Source organism: Dreissena polymorpha, chromosome 1 (assembly GCF_020536995.1).
Source record: "Dreissena polymorpha isolate Duluth1 chromosome 1, UMN_Dpol_1.0, whole genome shotgun sequence".
NCBI lineage: Eukaryota > Metazoa > Mollusca > Bivalvia > Myida > Dreissenidae > Dreissena > Dreissena polymorpha.
The window spans coordinates 144,279,635-144,301,262 of NC_068355.1; the positions used below are offsets into that span (position 1 = coordinate 144,279,635).

Here is a 21,628-nt window from a genome sequence, read left to right on the forward strand (position 1 = left end):
ATATTGGGACACATTTTGTTTAAGATATAGATTGTATGATTATTTATGCTTTAGATTTTATGATTATTCATGCTTTAAGTGTTTAAAACTGCACAGTGTCATTTCAACCAATTACCTGAGATGGTAAACTTACATTTTCTTTTGTAATATTTGCCAATAAAATGTTAACAACACACACATACAGTAATTACATGCAGGCAGGCAAACTTGGTAGTGTACTGCATTTTCCATTTTTCGAGTTTACTTCCCCAAATAAATGGTGTGGGAACTGGGCTCGCCCATTTTTTCAAGACTTCCACTAAAACGTCTTGGAGTAAGGCAGTTTTCAGGCATTTGCTTCTTCATTTATGTGTGCCATATGTGTTCATTATTGTCATATGATAAATATGGTTAAAAAGATCTAAACTAAGAAATAATAGAAACTATATGTCAAAATAATTAGGAGGGAAGACAAAAGGTATTTGAAACCTAATAAAATGTACAAAACCCCAACATTCTAATGCATACATGAAGTAATTTTTAAGTTTTTCTTCAAGCATGACTGACAGTGCAACCTGTAGTTAGCTTGAGTTGAATGGTAAATAACTTCCTATTCGAAAAAAATAAATGCGGCTTTGAATTGGTACATGAAAAGCAAGTTGAATGTTCGAGATTTTAAAGTTTTTCTTAAAGCATGACTTCCAGTGCAACCTGTTATTCATGGTAAACAACTTCCGATTTCAACAAGGGCTGTTTGTAAAACATGCATGCCCCCCATATGGGCTGTCAGTTGTCGTCGCAGCCATTGTGTGAATACGATTTTTTGTCACTGACCTTGACCTTCCACCTAGTGACCTGAAAATCAGCCAGTCATGATCAATGTACCTATGAAGTTTCATGATCCTAGGCCTAATAATTCTTGAGTTATCATCCGGAAACCATTTTACTATTTCGAGTTACTGTGACCTTGACCTTTGACCTAGTGACCTGAAAATTAATAGGTGTCATCTGCCAGTCATGATCAATGTATACCTATGAAGTTTCATGATCCTAGGCGTAAGCATTCTTGAGTTATCATCCGGAAACCATTTTACTTTCTGGAGTCACTGTGACCTGGACATTTAACCTAGTGACCTGAAAATCAATAGGGGTCATCTGCCAGTCATGATCAATGTACCTATGAAGTTTCATGATCCTAGGCGTAAGCATTCTTGAGTTATCATCCGGAAACCATTTTACTATTTGTAGTCACTGTGACCTTGACCTAGTGACCTGAAAATCAATAGGGGTCATCTGCCAGTCATGATCAATGTACTTATGAAGTTTCATGATCCTAGGTGTAAGCATTCTTGAGTTATCATCCGGAAACCATTTTACTATTTGTAGTCACTGTGACCTTGACCTAGTGACCTGAAAATCAATAGAGGTCATCTGCCAGTCATGATCAATGTTCCTATGAAGTTTCATGATCCTAGGCGTAAGCATTCTTGAGTTATCATCCGGAAACCATTTTACTGTTTTGAGTCACTGTGACTTTGACCTAGTGACCTGAAAATCAATAGGGGTCATCTGCCAGTCATGATCAATGTACATATGAAGTTTCATGATCCTAGGCCTAAGCATTCTTGAGTTATCATCCGGAAACCATCTGGTGGAAGGACTGACCGACCGACATGTGCAAAACAATATACCCCCTCTTCTTCCAAGGGGGGCATAAAAATTAAATGGTGGCCATTTAGTGGTACATGTCGAAAAGCAAGTTGAATATTCAAGATTTAAAAATACATTTATTTGTTCAACTTTAGGACAGGTATCAAAGCATCGCATAAAAATCTTGACTTCATATGTACTTTTAGGAACATTTCTGATCAAAGTATAAATTAAATCTTTGTTAAACAAATCTTAAAACATGAAAGGGTTTATTAACATTTTAAATAATTTTGATCTAAAAAGACTTAACACAATCAAGTCACAGACTTGAACACTTGCGTGTATGGACTTCTTTTAAGTTTTACCTATGGAAATAGTGAATGCTTGTCATACTCTTTATGTTGTCAAAAGGAATGGCAATAAGACAATAATGCATTTAAAGTTAATTCTAGTCCTTTGTTTGCATGACCTACTTAAAAATCAGGGATACCAGTAATGAAGACACACACAAATCTAAAAATTCTTTAATACATATTGAATTAAACTAGGAAGTCACAATCACTTTGTTCTTTTTGTCTTTTAAAATATTTTAACAATATTGGCACAAAATATATTCAGAAACACTAAATCATTTTCTTAAAGGGTCTATACATTACTTAAAATCGTGTCTTTATTGTTAAGTCTTGAGAATATTTGGTGTATATGGGCCCTGATATTGCAGTACAATAATCCACCATATTTGAGAAAGAATGGACTAAGCAATTTATTAAACACAACAATATTATCTGAATCCATTAGAGGGCTTGTCTAGACATAGTGTAAAAAGACCAGTATTATAGAACTCATAAATGAAATACAGCATTTTTTTTTTAAATTTATGAGCATTATCATTTCAGTACCAGTAAGTTGATGAAAAGTTTTGTGGTCATACCGAAAGCTAATCTGGTATACAAATCCACTAAAAAAGAGTGCTGCATTATAAGTAGGGGTTGATGAGTACAGAAATCCATGGAGAAAGTTTAACCTTTTATTACTGTATATGAGTCAGTGGGAAAACCAGGCTGAATGCATGGGTGAAAGTATTGTTCCACATTAGCTTGTGCAGTTGATATATTTTCTTTTAAAGAGACTTCCCTTAAACAACTATATCCCATAAAAGCTGAAAGAGTTGTGCCTGATTCAGTGTGGACAGAACAGGCATATCTGGGACCAAACTTTTCACACATGCATTAAGCCCGTTTTTCCCAAAACGGCTGATATAATACTTTCAACCATGTGCATGAAATATTTATGAAATATAGCTGCTACAAAATTGTCTGTTATTGGTTACATGAGTTAAAATAATATGTTAAAATTATATTGCATCATGATAATAAACATTAACATACATAATTATCATAATTACCCATTGAAATAGACATATGGTAAGCAATATTCTTAGTATTCTTAACAATCCATCATTTTAAAGCGATCTTCTTCAATCTCCATTGAAAGGATCAAACAGCCTTATCTATTAAATGAGCGAAGTTAAACTGTTTTGAAATCACATATATGAATCAGCACACCATGATTTGCTTTTATCTTAACCCATTTATGCCTAGCGTCTAGAAAAAAGGCCTTGGCAAACAGCGAAGACCCAGATGAGACGCCGCATTATGCGGCCTCTCATCAGGGTCTGCGCTGTTTGCTTTAAGGAATTTCTGTAAGATATATTCAAAATATAGAAATAAATATACTAGACATCCCTAATTTTGGAAATCAATTGATCCAATTAAGAAGGATAGGTGAGTCTACTAGGCATAAATGGGTTAAACAAGAAAAATCAGTAGTCTGAGTTCTCATAATGAAAAGAAAAGTATTCCTGCCAGACAACTGGTAGGATTGAAACAATTATCAAGGAAATTAGTTTCAGACCAACATAAATTCAATGCCATAAAAATTCGGCTTCATCTACAAAGCAGCGACCATAATTATACTCCCCCATTCAGCAGAGCATCATACAAGCTAAAGAACTGACTTGTATTAAAACAGGCAAATTCGTTGAATTGATATGCCCTGCCATTATACTTCTGGACACAAAATATGGCTCCGGACACACAAAAAAAGCATTTTTTCAAAATACAAAGGGCCATAACTCCGTTATTATTCGATTGTGTACAATGCCATTTGGCGAGCATCATCCTCTTATCCATATATATACTCATACCAAGTTTCAATGAAATCCGCCAAAGCACATCCAAGATATGGCTCAAGACATAAAAGTGCCGGACAGACGGAGGGACACCGTCAAAACAATATCCCTCCGCCTACGGCGGGGGATAATTACTCATCAATTAAGATCTTTCTGTTTTATCTTAAAATACAGGAAGTTTCCAGTCAAGATAGTTGTTTATATATTGGTGTTTATTAGCCAATAAACAACAATTTGGAGTAATAATGAGCATAATTTTAAACGCCTTGGCCCAGATTTACCAAAGATCTTATGACACATGTAAATTATGCTCACAACAAGTATACATGGTAACATTTGTAATCAATTTGTTCCTTAATAGATACAACGGCAATAAATGACCGGTATTGATATTTACTTAAATAAAAGGTTGGAGCTATGAAATTCTTTGTCAAAAAAAGCATTGTAAGTTAATTTTTCGAATGATGATTCATAACACGGACTCAAACAGGTAAGTATTTACACAAACATATGCTTGATGCATGCGGGTATTGTCCCACCTTAGCCCAATACAGTAGGCTAATTAGGGCAACACTTTTTTCCCAAACTTAATTTTCATTTTAGAGGAGACTTTCTTAAAACAAAAAATCCGTAAATGCTGAAATTGTCATTCCCTGAGAAGCCTGTATTGATTGCATGCTACAGGCTTATCAGGGGCCATGCTTTAACCCTTGCATGCTGGGAAATTTCTTGTCTGCTAAAATGTCGTCTGCTGAATTTCTAAAATTAGCATTTTCTTCCATTTTTTTTCCAAAGAATACTATCAGAATAGCAAACAGTTTGGATCCAGATGAAAGGCCTTCAAAATTCGGTTCCAGCACTGAAAGGGTTAAGCACATGCAGTAATATGCCCAGTGCTCCCAGAGAATGGCCCAGATGTTTTATTATAAGTTGATTAACAATTACTTTTTTGATTCCAAATATATATCATTAATTTCTTTTTTTTCATTTGTAAAAAGAACTGCATTGTGCTGACGGCATTCATGGATTTCCATTCTTTATGATGACATCCCATAAATAAAATGTGATCAATGTCAGAATCAGGTGTACTTGTTTGCCTTGTTATTTATATAAGTTGTAACAAGGGTAGTAATATCTTTGTCAATAAAAACTTAGCATGTAGCAGGTTAGACTTATGCACACCCAATGGTACATCTTTGAACAGTCATCTGATCTACCATTACACTCTTCTCAGTGTTCTTCGGACAGTGACGGGGCATGATAATCTTGTAGCAGCTCAAAATGACGTCTCCTTGTCAGCAATGTCAGTTCAAACTTGTCCATACCTTCACTCAGAGCACCCTTCTCATTTATTTTCACATTGTTGGTGTTTGCCTAAAACAATATGAATATCAACATAACAGAGTAGTTCATGTTTAACTAATGGGAATTCTTTGCAATTAGCCTATCAAAATTATATTGATCTGATGATTTCTTTATTCTAAACTAATTACATTTATTTCTTACCATGAAAAGTGTTTGAAATTGCAACTGTGAATCTAGGTGCATTTCATATACAACAACACATACCATTACTGTACATAGGTGCATTATTTAGTCACAACACCATAGCACTACAACCCACACACTAATATTTAAACCCACCAACATCAGTGATGCCAGGAACGTGCGACAGGTCTCATGGATGGGTTTCCCTCTAACAACATCCCGAAACTTCACGGTGGCGCCTTTGTCTAATCTGTCAAGGACTGCAGAGCCGTACGTGTTAATGTCAAAGGAGCCGCGCCGCTCCTCTTCTTCGAGCCTTGGCAACACCTTGTCCTCCCACTCGGATACACGTCGGGACAGCTCTGTGATCTGGGCATACTTCTGGGCACTGCTCATGTACTCCTCCTGTGTAAGCAGACAATATTATCCCTTTGCATGCTGGGAAATTTGTCTTCTGCTAAAATGTCGTCTGCTGAATTTTTAAAATTAGCATTTTCTTCGCTTTTTTCAAAGAATACTATCAGAATAGCAAACAGTTTGAATCCTGATGAGACGCCACGTTCTGTGGCGTCTCATCTGGATCCAAACTGTTTGCAAAGGCCTTCAAAATTCTGTTCCCGCACTGAAAGGGTTATTGATCATGTTATGTGAACACCAGGCCCTGTGTTCATAGAGCTTCTTTGGTAAATTTTCAGGCAATTCCTCTAAAATATTACATTTTTCTTTGGCTATTTCATGTTGAGGTCATTTTAAATCAAAATCGCATAAGCATGTACAAGTTGCAAAAATGGTTAATATTGCTTAATTCTGTAAGTGGACTTTAAGGCGGAAATATAGAGTTTAATGTACAAAATTTCAGATTACTTCCCCATAAGCAAAACTTAAGATTTTTTTGTTAGGCTTTTGCAAACAGTACATAAAACAGCCAAGGACCTTTCACCTCTTTTTGTTAGAAAACCTCTGACTTACTCGCAAAGAAGGAAAGATGGGGTGTGGTCATAATTTAATACATTCATTTTTTTGTTAAAATTATAGCAAGGGAATCACAAATCCTGGTACATTGTATCACATCAGTTGTAGGAGAGAACTTCATGGTGTTACAGAATTTTCTGAAAGGATGAAACCTTTTAATTGCCTCTTAGTCTTACTACAGTGTATATGAAAAACTAGATAAAAGTCCAAAGGACACAGATGCCCAAAATATTTCACTTGAATTGCTGCTAAAGATAAAGCCTATATCACATGTGTAACATAATTACACATAAATAATTGTTGTACTATATACATTGTACATGGTCTTCAAATAATGCTCCTTTGTGCTCATTTATTTTTAAATCCCTTTATGTACAAAAAGTACAGACACAAAATGTCCCTAACAAGCAAACAAGAACGCAGACACACAAACACACACATAAACAGGGGTTACACTATAATCTATATGCCCTTCTGCAAGCATCATGGCAGGGGGCATAAACAACAGAATCTGTAACTTAAGGTAAAGATTTACCTCCCATGTATCGCTTTGGCATTGATTTTAACACTTGTGACTCCTTAATACAGAAAGTGCCGCTTCATTTAAAAAAAAATAATTATGACTTGCATATAAAGAATAAGCCATAATTGAACAAGAAAGAACTTAATTTAGAGAATTTACCTCAAAGTATGCTCTCCACCTTGAAGATAGCCAATCTGTATTTGTGCATAACACACCATCCCATATAGATATACATTGTATATACAAGAACATGCCGAGTTATTTTTATAGTCAAATAAAACAGATTGGATAAAATAAAGTATGACTAAGACCTTTAAGTTACCTAACAATACAACATTTCTTACAAACGATTCATAATTCTACGATGCATTTCGAATTTTAGAACTCTGACCCAGAATATGTTGCCAACAAAATCCACAACTTAAAAGCTTAATTTTAGAGTTCAACCTCAAAAATAGCCATCATATTCTTGTCAATGAAACACTCCATATTTAGGCTACCATAATTCTTTTAAATCCTACCATGCATGGAAAGTCTCAGGGCAGACCTACTAATGTGAATCAGTTATTTTGTGATTCATACAAACAAACTTTGCACACAAACACACACACATACACCTATGAGAAGTTTAACAAGAGTACAGTACTAAGACTACGACTTCTATTACTCATTTTCAACCAATCCACTCATCAAACTCACCACATGTTTCCGCACTAAATCTTCATAGCTATTGAGAATAATACCATCTTCAAGTCTCTCTGAAATTTAATAAGACATAGTCTATGAAAGTTCTTCATACAAGCACAACAATGTTTAAAATACTGTTGCAGAGACAAACATTACAGATTTACCAATTTTCTATTCAGTATGATTTAAATAAATATTTTTGTACAATTCTGCAGTTATGTCTCTAGCAGTAGGAGTTTCTGTCTGGGACGCACAGCTGATTATCATTACATCTCATTAAATGCAATGGATCTGTTCTGCATAAGGCTTTAAAGCTTTAAATAGGCATGCTGGAAGCATTCGTTTTGTTGCCATTTATGAAAAAGAGCTGCACTATAAGAGGTTAAAATTGACAAACATGTTATCTTATAAAGAAATCCTTGAATATTTCACCTGTTTCAACTGCACTATCTAGTTTTACCTGCCCATGGTTTTTCTGTGGGTTCTGCAGGATCGTACGGGTCATTTGAGCTTAATGCATTGTCAATAGCATTGAAGAGGTTATCATCCACTAAATCATCAATGTCATCATCCAAGACAGCTGCCAAATTTACAAGTGATAATTGTAACAGCAAACTTGTTATAGTTTAACAAGATTTATTGCGACCAAGTAGTCACAGTGACAAATATCAAAATGAAAATCACAGTAAACTCAACTGTACATGGATCACTTAATGTGTCAGAATAATTGTGTAAAATGATAGTTTTAGCTGTCTATTCTTATGAAAAAAACTGTTATGATTAACAAAAGGCATAGTTTGAAAGGTTGACATTGTTAAAGAGCTTTTTTTCCAATACATGAGACATTTTGTTACAGTTTGCAAGGATGATGAATGAAAAGTGATCTTTTTCAACTCTTACTTATTCTTTTAGTGCACCAAACTTTAAAAGCAAAACACCAAATGTTTAAAATCTGATAAAAATCAGTTCTTCAGTATTTTTTATTGTCTAATGTAATTTTGGTTTATATTGATTGTGTAAAAGATTTTTTGTTTTCATAACAAACCAATTTATACTTGACGAATATCAAATACTTGCTGTATATCAACTTGCCAAACAATAGCAAGTAACATGCTTAAAATATCTTGCTCCCTATGCAATTTATACAAAGGTCAGAACTTCTCACAATTCGGGAAAAATCACCTATGCCTCTGGAATATAAGCATCAATTTAACTTTAAAGTTACTTTTTCAAAGATTGTGATTGACAATTATCCAACTCTTTGTCAAAGTTAAAAAAAAAGCACTGTAAATCACTTATGTCGTAGACTCATACAGAAAATACAGCTTTGTTTATCGATTATAATCATTTGAAATTTATAAATTAATCAAGTGTTACAAAAAAGTTTTGTCGGTTAAACGTGGATCACTTACTAGTATATCAAGTAAAAAACACTTAAAAGTAAAACATTCAAGATGGTAAAATGTTTGTTTTTTTCTTTCGAAAAATCTTTTCTATTTTTTGCAAAGCTCTATAGTTCTGTGGTAATAATCTTGAAATTTAAGGCATTTACTGACTCACTTCAATATATGCCCAAATCTGTGAACAAGTTGAAAACCTTTTATTGCTTAATGCATAACTTTTTAAAGTTCTTAATAAAACTTACATAAAAACTGAAAAGACTAAACATAAAAATATCAGTTATACATATATTACAACTTCAAACGCTTTTTTTCCTATAATTAACAGCTATATTTTCAAACATCTGAAAGTCAAAAAATCAATGTGAATTTCGGGACTGAATTTCGGGAAAAATATACTTTTTGCAATTAGGAGAATTAAAACATAATGGCTTTGAAATAAGCCAAAAAAGCCTCGAAAGTTATCATTGCCAATTAATAACTGTTCAAAAAGATGATGGCAACTGTTGATTTAATTAATATTCTAAGCAGATGACATGGACAAATATTGAGCATTTTTTGAGTAAAATTTATGGAACAATTTGTTTCAGATTTTCAGCTGTGAAATATCTGCCCTTATTATTTTATTTACTCCCATCGCACATATTTACACCAAAATATTATAATTTGATGTTGACCTCAGTGCATTTGTACCAAGTTATGAGTAATTTGACAGGTACAACTGCATTTGGTCAAAGTACTACCCTTAGTGCATAAGATACCTGGCAAAGCAGGGAAGGCATCAATATTCTCTTCTTCTTCCTCCTCCTCCTCCTCCACTGCCACATCTGGGGCCTTCTGCTTCAACTAGCACAGTACAATTAGAAGATATTTTCAACAAGACTATTGCCAAGCAATAAATGTCCCCTACCGGCTCCATCATTGTCAGATCAAAAATATTATATATAAATATATATTTAATTATTTTTTTGTTGCCATAGCAAACCTTAATTTTTTATGTGGGAACAAAATGAAATGACGTGCATAATCTCCATATTGCCATCTATCCATGTTTCAAGTTTCATGAAAAAATATGCAGAACTTTTAAAGTTATCACAGGATCCTGAAAAGTGTGATGGCCTGACAGACAGAATGACAGACATACGGAGGGCAAACCATAAGACCCCTCCGGTTTCACTGGTAGGGGACAATAAAACCAGGTTTTCAACGTCTTAACAATTACTTTTACCTAATTTAGTGTCCAAGCTTGTACAAAGTACAAGCTAGGTCTGCCAGTAAGCTACCTACCCAATGTTTCTATTTTTAGTAATTCTTACCTGCATCTAGCTGATACAATATACATTCCCATGCTAGGTCTTTATTCAAGCTTTCATCACCAAAAGTTTAATCAAGGTCTATTCAAACTCAAGTCATTAAATGAAAAACACACGTATGAAGACACTCAAAAGCCCCTCTGCTTGCCATACCCCAATATTATAACCAGGATATAATGACCAACTTATTAAAAACCTGCTATATAATGTAGCATGTCATAGGAAAATTAGGCTTAATAAACCTGCTATATAATGTAGCATGTCATAGGAAAATTGGGCTTAAAAACCTGCAATATAATGTAGCATGTCATAGGAAAATTGGGCTTAATGCATGTGTATCTGAAAAGGACAATCAAAGACAGCTCTTCCCGCCTGTTGTGAATATTTAGTATAAAAAGACTTTGTAACACTGACAACACTTACTTGCATGTAGCCCAGGACATCCAATTACTTCAAATGTAATTCTTGCACTTAGATGAAATGTTATTTAGAACATGGACCAGTGATTGTTACTATTGTCTATTGGTCATGCAACGGCTTTATGAAAACTCAAAGAAAAAGTTTTTCCCTTGTACCTGAATCAAAGAGTGTATCTAATTCTAAAAGCATAAGCCTTTTACTAAGCTCAAATACATAAATATGCACTAAAAACATGACAGTTACCTGTTTCAGCTGTTCCCTATGCAGAGTTTGCCTTCGTTTGTACTCCAACCAGTACAGCCCCTCTAATTCATGGAATGTCGGCACTTTCAGCTGACTCTTCGGGAACTTGTCCACATTCGAATACACTGATTACCAAAAATTATATGCTTATTTTGATACATTTGTTCAATTTTGTTCTGTGATAAGATTATTGGTTTTAAAGATTTTATAGGATAATTCATTTATATGTTGATATTTTGTGCTTCCAGATGGACATCACTCTGTCCTTGACGTTACTGTAAAAATCTATAGCTTGGTTGATGCAATTCACAAAGTTTGCCTGCAATACAGACATTAAAACTGACGAAAAATACATTTACACTGCGGATCATTTATGAAAGAATAAATATTTCATCTGAACATTAATAGACACATTTCTTTTTTCATTTAAGATAAATTATTCAACTCACCTTTTTTTTCAAAGTATGAAGTCAGATCCTCCAACTGGGTGTTCTGAGTAGCTGCAGAGTTACGTTTCCTTTTCTTGCTCTTGTCCTCTACTCCAGGACAAAGCTTATAAGACCGACCTAGCATAATCATACATAATGGATGAGTTGCAGTATTCTTGTTAAAGGGTGAACAGGCAAACCAATTCATTTAACTCTTTCAGTGCTGGAACCGAATTTTGAAGGCCTTTGCATACAGTTTGGATCCAGATGAGACGCCACAGAACGTGGCATCTCATCAGGATCCAAACTGTTTGCTATTCTGATAGTATTTTTTGAAAAAAATCGAAGAAAATGCTAATTTGAGAAATTCAGCAGAGGACATTTTAGCAGATGTCAAATTTCCCAGCATGCAAAGGGTTATGACAAATACATTTTTTTATTAGTGGATATCAGCCGAAAACTTCATTAAGTGTCAAGTTTGACCAGTTGACAGTTTGTAATATTTGAGAGGGCAGCAAGGGAATGGAGGGGGACAACAAGGCCAAACAAAACATGGTGAGCAGCTCTGCAATTTCATCATGTATCATGCTCAGATTCAATATTTAAACAACACCAGCTAGTAGTGGGAGACAAGGCAGGTACAACACCAGCTAGCAGTGGGAGACAACGCAGGTACAACACCAGCTAGCAGTGGAAGACAACGCAGGTACAACACCAGCTAGCAGTGGGAGACAACCCAGCTACAACACCAGCAAGCAGTGGGAGACAACGCAGGTACAACACCAGCTAGCAGTGGAAGACAAAGCAGGTACAACACCAGCTAGCAGTGGGAGACAACGCAGGTACAACACCAGCTAGCAGTGGGAGACAACGCAGGTACAACACCAGCTAGCAGTGGGAGACAACGCAGGTACAACACCAGCTAGCAGTGGGAGACAACGCAGGTACAACACCAGCTAGCAGTGGGAGACAACGCAGGTACAACACCAGCCAGCAGTGGGAGACAACGCAGGTACAACACCAGCTAGCAGTGGGAGACAACGCAGGTACAACACCAGCTAGCAGTGGAAGACAACGCAGGTACAACACCAGCTAGCAGTGGGAGACAACGCAGGTACAACACCAGCTAGCAGTGGGAGACAATGCAGGTACAACACCAGCTAGCAGTGGGAGACAACGCAGGTACAACACCAGCTAGCAGTGGGAGACAACGCAGGTACAACACCAGCCAGCAGTGGGAGACAACGCAGGTACAACACCAGCTAGCAGTGGGAGACAACGCAGGTACAACACCAGCTAGCAGTGAGAGACAACGCAGGTACAACACCAGCTAGCTAGCAAAGAAGCCCCATCCTGGGGAAACTGGACTTGCATGCGCGTAAAGTATATAAAACAAGAGATTGCCAAGCAATATTTTCCCCTTACGGTGAAACTCCACCATTTTCAGCAATATTTCTAGTCTATTTGTTGCCATAGCAACCAGAATACTTGATGTAGTATCAAAATGAAATGACGTGCACAATCTGCATATTGCCATCTATCCATGTTTCAAGTTTCATGAAAAATATGAAGAACTTTTAAAGTAATCGCAGGATCCTGAAAAGTGTGGCAGATTGACTGACAGACAGAGCGCAAACCCCTCCAATTTCACCGGAAGGGGACAAAAATGTCTTGTAAACAAAAATCCAGTTTAGGTGGAAAGTGTCATCACTGATTAGCATGTACAGCTTGATCTAGGGTGATACTTGACACACATGCAACAGGCCCAGTTTACCTAGAATGAGGCTTTATGAGCCATGTTCTGAGAAAACTGGGCATAATGCATGTGCGTAAAGTGTTGTCCCAGATTAGCCTGTGCAGTTTGCACAGGCTAAACAGGGATGACACTTTCCGCCTAAACTTGATTTTCGGTAAGAAGGGACTACCTTGAAAGTAAAAATACCATAAAAGCAGAAAGTATTTCGTCCCTGATTAGCCTGTGCAGACTGGGACAACACTACGCAAATTAAGCCCAGTTTTCTCAGAACGCGACTCATATTTTTTACCTTTCTTGGCTGTAGGTTTAGCAGGTCTAGACTCCTCATGAGCGTCCAGTTCTTTCCATGGGTCCTTCACCTGCATCATTCAACTTACAGCATGCTTACCTTCATATATCAATAGATGTCTGTGAGACAAACCGCAATTAGAAAATCAGTTAATACTCATTTTAATTTGTCAAAAAACAAAACTGAAATATGGGACATTTTACAGATGGTACCTGATGATGAGAATTCAGACATGATTAGAAAAGCTAAAAACAAAAACGCATTAATTTTCTTCAACTCTTAAAGCTTAAAACTGAGATGCCTTGTAAATTGATTTCCGCATACATATGCCAGTAAATGACAGCTGCCTTATTTAAATGTGAGGTTCTGTGAGATTTAGTGTCTAGTGAGTAAGTTGGCCCAGTGCTACTTGTTTTCAACATAAATATCACACTGTCTGCCTAGTGCCATGTGATCAGAAAGGACTCTCAGATGCATTCTCAATGCTTGCTGCTAGTGATAGGCAAGTCTATCTCTGCTACTATTCATGATGAATTATCACTCACTGGTTTTGTGGCTGCACTAGTCTTGAGTTCCTTCTGTCTCTTGCTTCGCCTCAGCATGTCTCCACCCACAACCTGGGACATGAAAAATCAATGAAATGTCAAATGTTTAACCCTTTCAGTGCGGGAACCGAATTTTGAAGGCCTTTGCAAACAGTTTGGATCCAGATGAGACGCCACAAAACGTGGCGTCTCATCAGGATCCAAACTGTTTGCTATTCTGATAGTATTCTTTGAAAAAAATCGAAGAAAATGCTAATTTTAGAAATTCAGCAGACGAAATTATAACAGACGACAAATTTCCCAGCATGCAAAGGGTTAAAACAATCAGCACATTGTCATCCACGGCAGATAAAACTAGGAGTTGTCACAGGACAAACGAATGCTTGACTATACTACATCACATCTATGTATCTTTAAAAAAGAGTATTCCTTCATACAATAACATCTGGATACCAGATGAACACTGTAACCATAGTAGTTGTAAATCTGACTCTTTTCTTGTGTTACTATGTTGTTTGCATATTGATCATAAAGTTTATATTGATTGTGTTGTAAACTGCACTATAAGTGTAAAATCAAACTTTGTTAAAAAGGTCCATTTTTAATGACACTAGCAAATGTACTAGGTATTATCTCTTTGAACACTGTAGCCATAGTTGTTGTAATTCTGATCCTTTTCTTGTTTAAGAATCACTTAATATTATTGTGCTATACATAAATAATTATTTAAGTTAAGTAAAAAAGGTAAAAAGGTTGAAGGAAGTATGATCCTAATTCAGCTTGAGTAATGATTGTATTAATATCGCGAAAACACATTACATATGGTAATTTAAGTATATGAACAAACATGCCTTTGTAAATTGTGTGTATATGTATATATTATGAATGGATAAAAGCATTTAAACAGGAAAAAAAAACCAACATCTGGATACCATATTTTTTAACAGATAATATGTGAAGTTTCAATTGAATACCTGTAATAGAAACAGTGATATGGAGTTAATTCAAGTTTACCTTAACAAGAAAATTACAAAGCTGCCTATGCAGAATGCAAACATCTGAGTGACTACCGGTATTTTATAGCTCGAACAAAACTGTGGAGATAAATACTATCTTAATGCACCAATCATTCATTGTTTTTTGCTCTGCAAACAGTGTATTCAGAAAAAAAAGAAGCAAATACATCAATCAATATATATACCATCAATACCGTTATTTATAATATTACTCAAAGTTTTCGAATAACCCCGTTTGTGGCCAAAATAATAATTTTTTATGACTCTTTATTTTCGGACACACAGGTTTTCATCCAAACTTAATGGCTCTAAATGTTTGGAAAGTTTATTTAAAAAGTGCTATTTTACTAGAATTCTGCCTTAATGCGATTATCTGGTGCTTATCTGGTGTCTCGATTGTTCGTTTTTAAAACCAAATTAAGGTCATAAACTTGGAAGAGAATGCCTTAAGATAGACCAATTCATTTGTGTTATTGGGTAAACAACTATGAATAGTAGTCAACAATTGTTTCGCCTAACAGCTTAAAGTAAAACATATATAAAAGTAATGTATACTATTTTACTTAGTATTTTACAACCCGTGCTATTTTTTGTTAAAACAATAGACGCTACACATAATGCATACCTGTATCTAATCATCAATGCAATAATATAATATATAATATACAGAATTATCAATTTAAATTTATTTAAGATATACAAGTACATAGCTCAACAATTTAAAACGTAGACATACAAACAGACCTACAAAGTAATTCATCATGGAATTTCATCCATATGGCTCTTGAGTTCTTTGGCTGTTTTCTCATATTATGATATTACTAACTTCAAAAATGGCAGCCTTGTGAAGCATAGGTATAACAAGGATGCAAGAACAGTTGTTTATTTGTTGACAGTTTCAAAATTTCCAAAATGATCAACAATAGTTGCAGAAAAGCATGTTTATTTTAACTTACCGGGTAATTGTTTATAACACGCTTCGTTATAAATTTTTGGTTTAACTTTTGTTTAAGGGATTATCAATTACAGATAACTGTCAACACTCAAACACAACTGTAGGGTGAAAGGTACATTTTGACAACTATTTTGTGTACTGGAGATCAATAGGCAGCATGGAGTGTTGGTAATAAGAAACAAAAACATGCAATTCATGTACTCTATATGCTTTTTGAAAAACAACAAACAAACAGTTATTCAAATATTTGTTTTCAAATATTCCATATTTCTTGAAATCGCTCATTTATCTTAACTTGGCGTGTATTTATGATGTTTAACCTAAATAAATAGATAATTCTAATATGTGAATCTATTAATGAGATAAAGAGTGAAAACTATGGTTTTTTTTGGAAATGATATCAATAAGGTGTCATAACTTGAAGTTGAACGATTATAACAAAAGCCAAACCTTATCTTAGAATGTCACCAATGAGTACAATATTTTGGAAGTTTTGAGAGTGATAATCCAGAAGCCTTGATTTAAGGTAATTGAGAGTTGAATTGGGAAAATAACTCCGTCAACATTAAGTGTTATATTAAAATCACAAAATGTAAACTTACCTGAGTTTATTAGAGTTGCATGTGTACAAAAACTTTGGCCTAGAGCTATTAAAGCATACAGTATTTCCTACTTACCGGAGTATTGATAGCCTGGGGTGAGATCTGCTCTGGCAGTGGCTCCTCCCTTCCATCATCCATCGGTATAGGGTCCTCATCCTCTAAGGGGAAACCCTCATCCACTGCACAATACATCATTGGGGCACAGCTTTGTATTAAATCAATTACACCTTCCTGTGTGACTAACAGAGGCTTGTAATCACATGAATAACAAGGACATTAAATAACTCAGCTGAGAATGGCAGTTGATTAAGGTTCAAATCAAATGTACAGAAGCTCTAATAATTACTTCAGGAGCTGCAGAAGCCCCACATGTTAGAAATGCAAATGAGCCTTGTTCTGAGAAAACTGGGCTTAATGCATGTGCGTAGTGTCATCCCAGATTAGCCTGTGCAGTCTGCACAGGCTAATCAGGGACGACACTTTCCGCCTAAACTTGATTTTCCATAAAGAGGGACTTCCTTGAAACTAAAAATACTACAAAATCGGAAAGTGTCATCCCTGATTAGCCTGTGTGGACTGCACAGGCTAATCTGGGAAAACACTTTACGCACCAGCATTTTGCACAATTTTCACAGAACAAGAAACAAATGAATAACAGGAGCACTAAACAATACAACACAGGGCTGCAGTCTATATGAATAACAGAAGAAAAGAACATACTTTTAATTACTTTGATAATCTTAGTATGCAAGTGTATGTCCACAGTCCAGGTTTTTGTCGCTAGTTTGTCAAATATTCTTCATTACACACAAAAATCTTTGTCAATTTTTTTTATTGGATCTTTATTATCCAACTGTGAAGTAAGTGTTGTGTTTTAGTAAGTTTTAAGTCAAGCTGGTGTAGCCAAAATGGTAAAAGCTTCAGAAAACAAGGGCTGTTTGTAAAACATGCATGCCCCTCATATGGGCTGTCAGTTGTAGTGGAAGCCATTGTGTGAATATGTTTTTTGTCACTGTGACCTTGAACTTTGACTTAGTGACCTGAAAATCAATAAGGGTCATCTGCCAGTCATGATCAATGTACCTATGAAGTTTCATGATCCTAGGCCTAATTATTCTTGAGTTATCATCAGGAAACCATTTTACTGTTTCGAGTCACTGTGACCTTGACCTTTGACCTAGTGACCTGATAATTAATAGGGGTCATCTGCCAGTCATGATCAATGTACCTATGAAGTTTCATGATCCTAGGCGTAAGCATTCTTGAGTTATCATCCGGAAACCATTTTACTATATCGGGTCACTATGACCTTGACCTTGACCTAGTGACCTGAAAATCAATAGGGGTCATCTGCCAGTCATGATCTATATTCCTATGAAGTTTCATGATCCTAGGCGTAAGCATTCTTGAGTTATCATCCGGAAACCATTTTACTGTTTCGAGTCACTGTGACCTTGACCTTCGACCTAGTGACCTGAAAATCAATAGGGGTCATTTGCCAGTCATGATCAATGTATCTATGAAGTTTCATGATCCTAGGCGTAAGCATTCTTGAGTTAACATCCGGAAACCTTTTTACTATTTGGAGTCACTGTGACCTTGACCTTTGACTTAGTGACCTGAAAATCGATAGGGGTCATCTGCCAGTCATGATCAATGTACCTATGAAAGTTCATGATCCTAGGTCTAAGCATTCTTTAGTTATCATCTGGAAACCATTTTACTGTTTAGAGTCACTGTGACTTTGACCTTTGACCAAGTGACCTGAAATTCAATAAGGGTCATCTGCCAGTCATGATCAATGCACCTATTAAGTTTCATGATCCTAGGCCTAAGCGTTCTTGAGTTATCATGCGGAAACCCCAGGGTGGACGGACCGACCGACAGACGGACGGACATGTGCAAAACAATTTACCCCCTCTTCTTCGAAGGGGGGCATAAAAACGTCATTTAAACCAATCCTATGCATGTGTCAGTTGTGATACAGTTCTGTCTGTTATAACTTCCGGGTAGTCCTTAGTCCTGTCCATGACCAAAATAACTACCGGGTAGTCCTTAGTCCTGTCCATAACCTAACCTAACCTGGGTTGTTGCTGGCCTCTACAGCATCGTGACCCTCCGGCGTGTGTTCCAGGGCATTTTCTGCAAGAACAAAAACCAGTGTTGTTTTTTCACCATTTTGGGAATGGGGCTGGGTCCCTTTGCATTGGGAAAATTCACATCATTTTGACTTAATTTGGGAAATTAGTATTGTTCATTTTTTGCTAACAAATGCTGTAAATTAAAAATAAAAGTGATTTTAATACAATATTTACTAATAATAAAACTTATCAAGCTGGATTTGAGATGAATTAAATGTTGAGACTTATTGAAACAAATTTTATCTTCCATTGGGAATGTGCAGGTCCCATTTGGGAGAAATATATACTTTTTCCTATTCATTTTTTCTTGAAAACCCCACTTAAACGGAATGAATATTGATATTCATGCTTAAATATTCAGATAAGACAACTACGGAAAATACCATAAAAGCCAACAATGTCATCTAAGATTAGCTTAGGTGTGGACTGCAAGTTGCAGCAATTGTAGAACCGAAAGCGAGAGTTAAAATGGATTTCGTCCAATTTGAAACTTATTGATAACTGGTGTCTGACTTTAAGTGGCTCAGATTAAACACAATAGTCTGACCACATACCAGACTTTATGTTGAAGTCCACAAAAGAAACTTGAGATGGATAATTAAAAAAGATCTGTCTGAAAACTTCCCAGACTAGAAAAAAAGGCTTATTCCAAACAATTACTGTGGGCTTATTCCATACAATTACTGTGGGCTTATTCCATACAATTACTGTGGGCAATCTGTTGAAGTTGCTAAAGGATCTATAGAGATAATTATAGATGGGTGTTTAAATGGATTCATCTGATATCTACCCAAATAGACAAACGGCTCAGATCATTTCTTGAGAATATTGTTTAAATACCATGAGCTTCATGTTGCAGTTTTTCCAGGACTTGAAGAGAATGCAGCAGGAGTCTCAGGTGGGACATGTCCAGTAGCAGCGTGCCCTCAGCATGAATGTATGATGTGTTCATCTTGAAGTCATTCCTGCTTGCAAGCACCTCACCAGACTTGCTTATAACACAAAATGATACTGGCATATCAGTTACAGCAGATACTTTCACAATCAGAGCTCGTATTCACTGGACCTTTTGGCCTTATGTTGGGTGAAAAACATCAGTTTGTTTTGGCATTTGTGAGGAAATATTTCAAAATTGAGTAATGAAAACTGCTGTGTTACAGTTAAGATCAGTTTGAAGGGAAAACTGCATGATTTTAGAGGATGGCGTTATAATGGCCTCTATATTGGAAAGACAAAAACTGTGAAAATAAGTCCAGACTTTGGCTTGGTGGTCTTTCTTTACATCTGTTTGTAAAAAGATGATTATCAAAGAGCAGCTCATTGCAAAAATATAAAGTTCTGTTTTAGTTCAACACATTTCAACCCATTGATACTTCTATTGGGCAACAGACAGGGGTCTTAGACACAACACACTATTTCCATATGGCGAACATTTGTGGTAAGTTACTTTACCATTTCTCGCTGAATTATGAAGCCACATTATGGACAAGTTGTTTGATGCCCAATATTACCTTTGACCCGTAATGAGCCCTTGAGCTAGACATGCACGTTTTAAAGACAGCATTCTATATATAAAATTGTAAAAACTTGTGGCATGTCTTTTATAATGGTATAGTAAATGATGAAGCTACAGTCTAGGCAAGGTGTTGTATGCGTGTTAAAATGTGACCTCTAAATTGACATTTGAGCCAGGTCTTACGCAGAACACGCTTATTCCACACACGTTGCTCATTTCTACTTAGTTATTTTTAGATAGCAGAATAAATTAAGAAATCACAGTCTGGAAAATGGTATTGTGTCCACATTTGATTTTCGACTTCTAAGGGTTAACTTGACATTTGAGCTAAGGACACAGTCATACACCCAAAACACTTTATCCACATGATGAAAATTTGTGGTAAGGTATATTACATATAGGATCTGGCACGAGTTGTCATATCATACCATATTTTATTAAACGAGTGCAGGAATTTTGTTAGTAAGCAAGCCTTTGGCGAGCTTACTAACAGATTTCCTGGATGAGCTTAATAAAATATGGTATGAAATAACGAGTGTCAGATCTTTTTTATCACATGCTTTTAAATGAGCAAATTAAATAAATATTTACGCAAACATAAAAATAAATCCTGAATGTTGTCTACATTTCGTTACATCATTTGACGTTGCAAAGTCATTTCAGCAAAATAACAAAATGCGATTGGTCAATCAAACAAAAATAAGCCAATGAAAACGCTTAAAAAGTATATTACACATGTGTAAGATAAAAATATATGTAATGGCTATATTACATGGGAAACAGGGTATGGCATGTGATAAAATTACATAATGAATAATTAAGCTTGGATGTATTCATTCATTCAACTATCAAGATCTCTCAAAAGACTATACAATTGTCAAGCTCAAGAAAGTACCTGAGAAGAGGGTTCTCTCCCTTTTCCCCTTCTTCATGGGGTATGAGGCACAATGGCATCTCTGGAAGTAACTGAAACTCCTGTAAAATATAATGCATGGAAAGGTGTACATGTAGTACATGTGCATTTAACATTCAAGAAGTTATCTGTAATTTTCTAGCTAAAGTATTTTACAGGAACGACTGAAAAAATGTGTACAGACTCAATACCATGTTCATTATCATAAGATATCAAAATTAAGTATATGAGTAGAAAATTAATGTTGTTAATTTGAATGTCTCTTTCTTCTATACGTTTATTTTAAATGCGGCCTGTAAAAATACACAGTAAACTGCTTGCTCTCCACTCATCAACTGCATTTAACAAGGTTTAGATTTTTTATTTTCCTTAATTAATTACAGATCAGATTATCTTTATCAAATTATCACTTGATTTTTAAGACCAAAATTTTAAAAGCTGGTAATTTACATTAAAATTTAATTAATCATAACACACAGATTGAAAATGGTGACTCACATTTAGAGCTACCCATCTGATAACAAAGACATGCCTGTGAATCAAGACTACACTCCCATGAGCCAATACTGACCTCCTAAGAATCAAGTCTATCTCTCTCAGA

General features: G+C 35.6%; 1 protein-coding gene across 1 annotated transcript in view; it reads right to left on the reverse strand.

Annotated features, from left to right (window-relative positions):
• Positions 1 to 2,139: 2,139 nt before the first annotated feature.
• The window catches only part of LOC127853763 (condensin-2 complex subunit H2-like), a 29,619-nt gene continuing 10,130 nt past the window's right edge, over positions 2,140 to 21,628 (reverse strand). The window contains exons 6-18 of the mRNA XM_052388535.1: positions 21,010 to 21,089; positions 19,439 to 19,590; positions 18,540 to 18,599; positions 16,533 to 16,636; positions 13,885 to 13,956; positions 13,340 to 13,409; positions 11,316 to 11,432; positions 10,867 to 10,991; positions 9,652 to 9,736; positions 7,951 to 8,070; positions 7,503 to 7,561; positions 5,465 to 5,713; positions 2,140 to 5,194 (exon numbers count right to left, since the gene is read on the reverse strand). Coding sequence (XP_052244495.1) covers positions 5,051 to 5,194; positions 5,465 to 5,713; positions 7,503 to 7,561; positions 7,951 to 8,070; positions 9,652 to 9,736; positions 10,867 to 10,991; positions 11,316 to 11,432; positions 13,340 to 13,409; positions 13,885 to 13,956; positions 16,533 to 16,636; positions 18,540 to 18,599; positions 19,439 to 19,590; positions 21,010 to 21,089 — 1,437 coding nt within the window. The 3' untranslated portion in view covers positions 2,140 to 5,050. The remainder of the gene's footprint in view (positions 5,195 to 5,464; positions 5,714 to 7,502; positions 7,562 to 7,950; positions 8,071 to 9,651; positions 9,737 to 10,866; positions 10,992 to 11,315; positions 11,433 to 13,339; positions 13,410 to 13,884; positions 13,957 to 16,532; positions 16,637 to 18,539; positions 18,600 to 19,438; positions 19,591 to 21,009; positions 21,090 to 21,628) is intronic.